This window comes from Oxyura jamaicensis, unplaced genomic scaffold (assembly GCF_011077185.1).
Source record: "Oxyura jamaicensis isolate SHBP4307 breed ruddy duck unplaced genomic scaffold, BPBGC_Ojam_1.0 oxyUn_random_OJ72904, whole genome shotgun sequence".
NCBI lineage: Eukaryota > Metazoa > Chordata > Aves > Anseriformes > Anatidae > Oxyura > Oxyura jamaicensis.
Window position 1 is genome coordinate 1 of NW_023311313.1, and position 7559 is coordinate 7559.

General features: G+C 70.0%; 1 protein-coding gene across 1 annotated transcript; it reads left to right on the forward strand.

Annotated features, from left to right (window-relative positions):
• Positions 1-855: 855 nt before the first annotated feature.
• On the forward strand, positions 856-7527 carry LOC118160011 (collagen alpha-1(XI) chain-like; the record flags this gene model as incomplete). Its single annotated transcript, XM_035314545.1, has 28 exons — positions 856-1035; positions 1119-1163; positions 1279-1332; positions 1416-1469; positions 1560-1613; positions 1722-1829; positions 1945-2088; positions 2251-2358; positions 2473-2580; positions 2967-3020; positions 3164-3217; positions 3363-3470; positions 3570-3623; positions 3767-3820; positions 3895-3948; positions 4068-4121; positions 4287-4394; positions 4538-4591; positions 4780-4833; positions 4960-5013; positions 5109-5162; positions 5294-5401; positions 6449-6502; positions 6581-6634; positions 6736-6843; positions 6962-7015; positions 7263-7298; positions 7426-7527. Coding segments are annotated over exons 1-28 (2127 nt in total), but the record flags the coding sequence as incomplete, so codon positions are not given.
• Positions 7528-7559: the final 32 nt, after the last annotated feature.

Below are 7559 nucleotides of genomic sequence, written 5' to 3' on the forward strand. Positions count from 1 at the left end.
CGGTTTTATCCCACAGTGACCATCGTGGGGTCAGTTGTACCCCACAGTGACCATCGTGGGGTTGGTTTTATCCCACAGTGACCATCATGGGGCCGGTTATATCCCCCAGTGACCACCGTGGGGTCAGTTTAATCCCACAGTGACCATCGTGGGGCCGGTTGTACCCCACAGTGACCATCGTGGGGCGGGTTGTACCCCACAGGGACCATCGTGGGGTCGGTTTTATCCCACAGTGACCATCGTGGGGACAGTTATATCCCACAGGGACCATCGTGGGGTCGGTTGTACCCCACAGTGACCATCGTGGGGCCGGTTGTACCCCACTGTGACCATCGTGGGGCCGGTTGTACCCCACTGTGACCATTGTGGGGCCAGTTTTATCCCCCAGTGACCATCGTGGGGCCAGTTTTATCCCCCAGTGACCATCATGGGGCCGGTTGTACCCCACAGTGACCATCATGGGGTCAGTTTTATCCCACAGTGACCATCGTGGGGCCGGTTTTATCCCACAGTGACCATCGTGGGGTCGGTTTTATCCCACAGTGACCATCGTGGGGCCGGTTTTATCCCACAGTGACCATCATGGGGTCAGTTTTATCCCACAGTGACCATCGTGGGGTCGGTTGTACCCCACAGTGACCATCGTGGGGTCGGTTGTACCCCACAGCGACCACCCCAGGACCGATTGTACCCCACAGCAGCCATCCCCGGGGCAATTATACCCCGTGACGACCATCCCAAGACCATTTGCAGCCCACGGCACCCATCCTAGGCCCATCCTTGGGTCCTGCCCTACCCCACAACCCCCTGCCCCGCGTCCCCCCTGCATCCCGTGGCAATTAGGATGGGGGGCGGATGGGGGGGCTCATTTCCCGTGGCAGCCAGCCCCCCACTTCTGCCTGGGTCCCCTGGGAGCTGCCCTGGGGACATCCCCCTCCTGTCCCCTCACGGCTCCTCACGCTGCTCTTTGCCTCCCCGCAGGGCCTGCCGGGGGAGCGGGGGCTGCCCGGCCCCACGGGGAAACCGGGCCCGAAGGTTGGTGGGAGCCTGGTTTCGGGGTCTTCCTCGTCCCCGCTGTCCCCCCCGCCACCACCCTCAGCCTGCTTCTGTCTCCCCAGGGAGATCCTGGCCACGACGGGGCCCCCGGCGTGGTGGGAGAGAAGGTAAAGAAGGGGGCACAGCCACGGGGTGCCCCCCCTCCAAAGGCACCCCGGGAAGGAAGGGGGCCGAACGCGGGGGTAACGGGGCCGCCGCCGCCGTTTTCCCTTCTTCCCACAGGGTCCCCAAGGTCCGCAGGGTCCCAACGGCTTCCCGGGCACCAAAGGGCCCCCTGTAAGTGGGGGGCAACGTGGGGAGAGGAGCGGGGTTCGGCGTGTCCCTTGTCCTCCCCTCCACAACCCCCTGCTCCTGCCTAGGGCCCCGCGGGGAAGGACGGCTTGCCGGGACACCCGGGGCAGCGCGGAGAGCCGGTGAGACCCCCCCCCAACACGCACCCCCTGCCCCCATAGGGGACAGCTGGCAAAACCCAACGTTAACTCCCTCTCCTTTCTCCTCCGCAGGGATTTCATGGCAAAACCGGCCCCCCCGGCCCCACGGGGGTGGTGGGACCCCAGGTGAGGGGGCAAATCGGCGGAGCTTTGTGCGGAAGCGAGCCCGGAGGGTTGTGGAGACCCCCCCCCAAAAAATAAAACCCAAATGCTCACCCTACTTTCTGCCCGCAGGGTAAACTGGGCGAAACGGGGCCGGTGGGCGAGAGGGGGCACCCAGGCCCTCCTGGCCCCCCCGGGGAGCAGGGTCTGCCTGGAGCTGCTGGCCGAGAAGGAGCCAAGGTAAGAGCGGTGCCGGGGGTCCGCACGTCCACCCCCCTCTGTGAGCTCCGGGGGGGGCTCGAGGGCTCTCTGGGGACAGGGTAAAAGCTCTCTGCTCCTCCTGTCCCCCTCGCAGGGAGACCCCGGCCCGGCTGGCGTTGCTGGTAAGAGCGGCCCCCTGGGCATCCACGGCTTTCCTGGCACGCGGGGGGCACCCGGAGAGACGGGTCCCCCTGGCCTGAAGGGTGGCGAAGGCCCCCCCGGCCCCCCTGGGCCCACGGTGAGTGCAAAGCATCCGGGGGTTCGTCACGAGTTTTGGGGCTCCCCTCGTATGCTCGCCGGGGAGCTGTTTTGCTTCGGTGATGAGGAGGAAGGTGTCCTTGAGGAAGAGGAAGGCCGCCGAGCCTTTCTCCCTCCACCCCTGCCTCCCTCTTCTCCCCAGGGTTCCCCTGGCGAGCGAGGCCCCACGGGGGCTGCGGGAGGCATCGGCCTGCCCGGCCGTGGGGGTGCGCAGGGCCCCCCCGGTCCCCTGGGCGAGAAGGGGTCCCCGGTAGGTGCTGCAGGGCGCTGGGGGGGGGCAAGGTGGGAGGTGTGGGGCAGCTCCGGGATGAGCTGCGGGGGCCCGGCTGGCCGCTCCATCAGCCCTTCCCCTTCCTCCCCGCAGGGCGAGCGGGGTCCCATGGGTCCGGCCGGGCACGACGGGGTCCAGGGCCCCCTGGGGCTGCCGGGGCCCCCCGGTCCCCCCGGCCCCGCTGGAGAGGATGGGGACAAGGTGAGTCGCGGGGAGGGGGATGCAGCTCAGTGCTTTTATTCCACGTTTTGCTGTTGATATCCCGGGGGGGTGGCCCTGGGACTAGCGCTGGGGACGCGTCCCCACTCAGAGGGTGCGTCCCGGGGGTCTGGGGACCTCCCCGATGGGCTCGTGGCTTCCCGGGAGCGGGGACGTCCCCGGGTGGCAGCAGGCTGGCGGCGCTGGCAGGCTTCCTTGGCACCGCCTCGCAGGTGGTGGCAGGTTTCCCTGGTGCTGGGATTTTCCTTGGCCCTGCTTCCCCAGCCGTGGCAGCTTTCCCTGGCTGCGAGCGCTCCCGGCTCGCGCGGGTGACGGTGGCGGGGGGGGGGACGACGACAGGAGTTTGTCACCGTGTCCCCTCTGTCCAGGGCGAGATGGGGCTTCCCGGACAGAAGGGCAGCAAAGGCGACAAGGGCGAGGCGGTGAGTGCCGAGGGGCTGCTCTGCCCCTGGAGGGGTCCTGGAGGGGCAGAGCGGCTCCAGGAACGAGGGAAGGTGGGGAGGAGTGAGGGGAGAAGGGTCTGGGGGCTCCCCCGAACCCCACGTGAGCGCTGCTGTCCCCGCAGGGTCCTCCAGGCCCGCCAGGAATCCAGGGACCCATCGGGCACCCCGGCCCTGCGGTGAGTGTCTCCGGGGACCCTTCCCACCCAATTTCTTCCCCCGATCCCACAACCGAGCGCTTGCCTGCACCACCTCCGTCCCCTGCCCTCCCGGATCCCCCCACCGGGGTCTGCGGGGGCCTGACCCCGACCTCTCCCTCGGCAGGGAGCGGATGGGGAGCCGGGGCGCCGCGGGCAGCAGGGGATGTTTGGGCAGAAAGGAGACGAGGGATCGCGGGGTCACCCCGGCCTGAGCGGCCCCCCCGGATTACAGGTGAGGAGACCCCAGCTGGGGGCCTGCTGGGCCGGCGGGGACACCACGGCTTGGGAACAAGGGACACGAGGGACCCCGGGCTAACCCGCGTTCCCACAGGGCATGCCAGGCCCCCCAGGAGAAAAGGGCGAAAACGGAGACGTTGGCCCCATGGTGAGGAACCCCCCCCACCCCCCCCCCCCCCCGGCCTCATCGCTCGGACCGCAGCCCCCTCCGAGTCCCTCACCCCCATCTCCAGCTCCCCACGCAACCCCCATTGCTCTTTGGGGTCTGACCCCGCTCTGTGCCCCCCGCAGGGACCCCCCGGAGCGCCAGGACCCCGTGGGCCGCAGGGACCCAGTGGTGCCGAGGTGAGTACAGCCCTGGGGGGCTCAGCGGGGGCCGGAGCTTGGGCTACCCCCCCCGCCCATCGTCTTGCTTTTAGGGTCCCCAGGGAATGCCGGGTGGCGTGGGACAGCCGGGGGCCGTGGGAGAAAAGGTAAGGCCGTGGCTGGGTGGGTGATGGGGGTCTCGAGGTCTTGGGCAGTGGGGTGGGGGGAGCTGCGTGCACCTCCCGGTGCCCAGCGGCGTCTCTCTCCTTGCTTTTCTCTTGGGTAGGGTGAGCCCGGTGAAGCCGGGGACCCCGGAGCCCCTGGGGAGCCTGGCCCAGCCGTGAGTATTGCAGAAATGGGGTGTCCCTGATGCGGGGGGGGGGGGGGCGGCCCCCCCCCGGGGCCCCACGGGGGGGCGGAACGCGGGGGCAAGGGCTCCCGGCGAATATTTTCCTGCCCCAAGCGCCCCGAGCCTCGCTCTGACGCGCTCCCCGTCCCTCCGCAGGGTGTGAAAGGAGACGTGGGGGAGAAGGGAGACGCGGGGCCGTCGGGGGCAGCCGGACCCCCCGGCAAGAAGGGCCCCCCGGGAGAGGATGGAGCCAAAGGCAACCTGGTAAGCGGAGGAGCGAGACGCGGGGGGACGCGGCCCCGAGCCCTCGCGCACCCCGTGGGCACCGAGCCCGTTCCCTTTCCCGCTGGGCCAAGCTCTGGGGCTCTCTCCCAGCCCCGCTCTCGTCTCCCCTCCTCTTTTTCCAGGGTCCCATCGGCTTCCCAGGGGATCCCGGCCCCCCCGGAGACCCCGGCCCGCCGGTGAGTTTTCACTCGCCACCCCCCACCCCCCCCCCCCATGTGTCCCCGAGTGTCACCTCCTGTCCCCACACGGGGCTTGGGGGTGCGGGGACACCGCCGTTCTCCCCCCCGGAGGCATCCCAAAACCTCAGGGAGGGGGCTCGGGGGGGGGTCAGCAGGACGAATGCTCACCCTGCCCTGTGTCACAGGGTCTGGACGGGGCTGTTGGAGAGAAGGGTGACGGTGGGGACCCCGGCCTGCCGGTGAGTGGGGCAGCAGGGGGGGGGGCTCCCCGGGGGTCTTGCACATCGGTGCTCCCCCCCAGTCCCCGCTTTGGGGCCGTTTTCGCCTCTTCCCCTCACCCCAGACTCCCTCCGGCTTTGTTTCAGGGTCCGCCAGGCGCCTCAGGGGAACCGGGGCCCCCAGGCCCCCCCGGGCGGAGGGTGAGTAGGGGAAGGGCAGGAGGATGGGGTGGGACAGCGTGGGGCACAGTGGGGACAGCCACAGCTCCCGGTGTCCCCCCTCCCTCCTTTTCCAGGGACCCCTGGGACCCGTGGGGCGCGAGGGCCGTCAGGGCGAGAAGGGTGCCAAGGTAGGTGCCCCCCCCGGGGGCTCCCCAAACTCACTCCCCTCCAGAAGGAGAGGCTCGAACCTCCGCCAGCCTAGGGCAGGACGCGGCGCGGGGCCAGCCTCAGCTCTCCGTGTCCCCCCCCTTGTCCCCAGGGGCAGCCCGGCACCGAGGGGCCGCCTGGGAAGACGGGACCCGTGGGGGCGCAGGGGCCCCCGGGGAGGCCAGGCTCTGAAGGGTTGCGGGGGATCCCTGGCCCTGCGGTGAGTGCTGGGGATGGGGACAGCAGGGATGGGGACAGCAGGGATGGGGACAGCAGGGATGGGATGTGGGGTTGGGGACAATGGGGACGTTGGGGATGAGGTACAGGGATGGGGACAGTGGGGACAGAGGCATCGGGGATGGGGACAGCGGGGACGGGGACAGCAGGGATGGGAACAGCGGGGATGGGGACAGTGGGGATGGAATATGGGGATGGGGACAGTGGGGACGTTGGGGATGAGGTCCAGGGATGGGGACAGTGGGGACAGAGGCATCGGGGACGGGGACAGCGGGGACAGGGACAGCAGGGATGGGGACAGCGGGGATGAGATATGGGGATGGGGACAGTGGGGACAGGCGCATTGGGGATGGACAGTGAGGTTGGGGACATAGGGAACAGGGGCATTGGGGACAGGCTACGGGGATAGGGACAGTGGGGATGGGGACAGCAGGGACAGGAGCATTGGGATGGGATAGGGGGATGGGGACAATGGGGAAAGGGACAGTTGGGGACATTGGGGATGAGCTACAGGGATGGGGAGAACAGGGATGGGGACAGCGGGGACAAGGGCATTGGAGATGGGCTCCAAAGATGGGGACAGTGGGGATGGGGACAGCGGGGACAGGGGCATAGGGATGGGATAGGGGGATGGGGACAATGGGGATGGGGACAGCGGGGACAGGAGCATCGGGGATGGGATAGGGGGATGGGGACAATGGGGATGGGGACAGCAGGGACAGGGACATTGGGGGTGAGCTATAGGATGGGGACAGGAGGGATGGGGACAAGAGGGATGGGGACAGGAGGGACGGGGACAGCAGGGACGGGGGTAGTGGGGACATTCCCATGTGGCCAAACACGTCCCCGAAACCATGGCTTGGCGACGTCCCCTCGGCCCCGACCGCTGCAGCCGGAGGTGACGGCAGCTCGGGGACGGGACGGGGGGGGGGGGGGGGGGCGGCCGGGGGGGGGGGCGGGGGGGGGGGGGGGCCCCGTTTTGGGGGGGGTCTCACCCCCGCGCCCCTCTCCCGCACCGCGTCTCTTCCAGGGCGAACAAGGCCTCCTGGGGGCACCGGGACAAGCGGGACCACCCGGCCCCCTGGTAAGGCCGGGCGAGGGAGCGCTGCCATCGCGGCCGGGCGCAGCACGGGCGGCGTGACGCCCTCTTTGCCTCTTGCAGGGCCCCGTGGGATTGCCCGGCCTCAAGGGAGACCCCGGCCACAAGGGAGATAAGGTGGGACGGGTCGTGGGGGGGGGGGGGGGGGCGGGGGGGGCTCGTCTCCAAGCCCTGCTCCTCGGGAGGTGGCTGCCACGCGCCGTCCCTTTCGTCCCCAGGGCCACGCTGGCTTGATCGGGCTCATCGGACCGCCGGGGGAGATGGGGGAGAAAGGAGACCAGGGGCTCCCGGGCATCCAGGGCCCCCCGGGACCCAAAGGAGACCCCGTGAGTGTTTGGGGGGTCCCCTGAGCTTTATGGCTGCACAGCACGGGGTGGGGGGGGAGACGAGGCACAGGTAGGGCGCAGTCCCCTCGAGCTGGGGGCTGATGCTGACTCCCCACAGGGTTTGGCTGGCCCCACCGGCCCCCCCGGCCCCCCCGGCCCCCCCGGGCTCTCGGTGAGTATTTGCCCGTGCTGTTGGGGTGCTCCAAGCGTTGCCTGCGCCTCCTCCTGCGCCTCCCAGCCTCTCCTGCCTGCCTTTAACTCCCCTACACGCCCTGGGGGGGGCTTCGTCCCCAGGGTGGGAAAGGGGCAGGGGGGAGCACGAGCCCCGTGGGGGGGGGTCGGGGGCAGCGCCGTGGGACGGCTGCGTGCCCAGGTTTGCTCCCAGCCCGCGCCGCTCCCCTCTCTTCTCTTCCCCGCAGGGTCCCTTGGGCCAGAAGGGCTCCAAAGGCTCGCCGGTGAGTGCTGGGGAGGGATGGGGACGGGGAGGGGGCTCCCATCATGTGCTCCCGTGGGAACCCCCCCCCGGCCCCCCGACTGGGTGGCAGCAGGGAGCGAGCGCCGTGTGGCCGACTCCTTTTGCAGGGCGCTCTGGGTCCCCGAGGTGACACAGGCCCCCCAGGGCCCCCAGGCCCACCGGTAAGGGATGCTTTGGGGCACAGGGACAACGGGGGGGGGGGGGGGGGGGCGGCCCCCCCCCCCCCCCCCCCCCCCCCCCC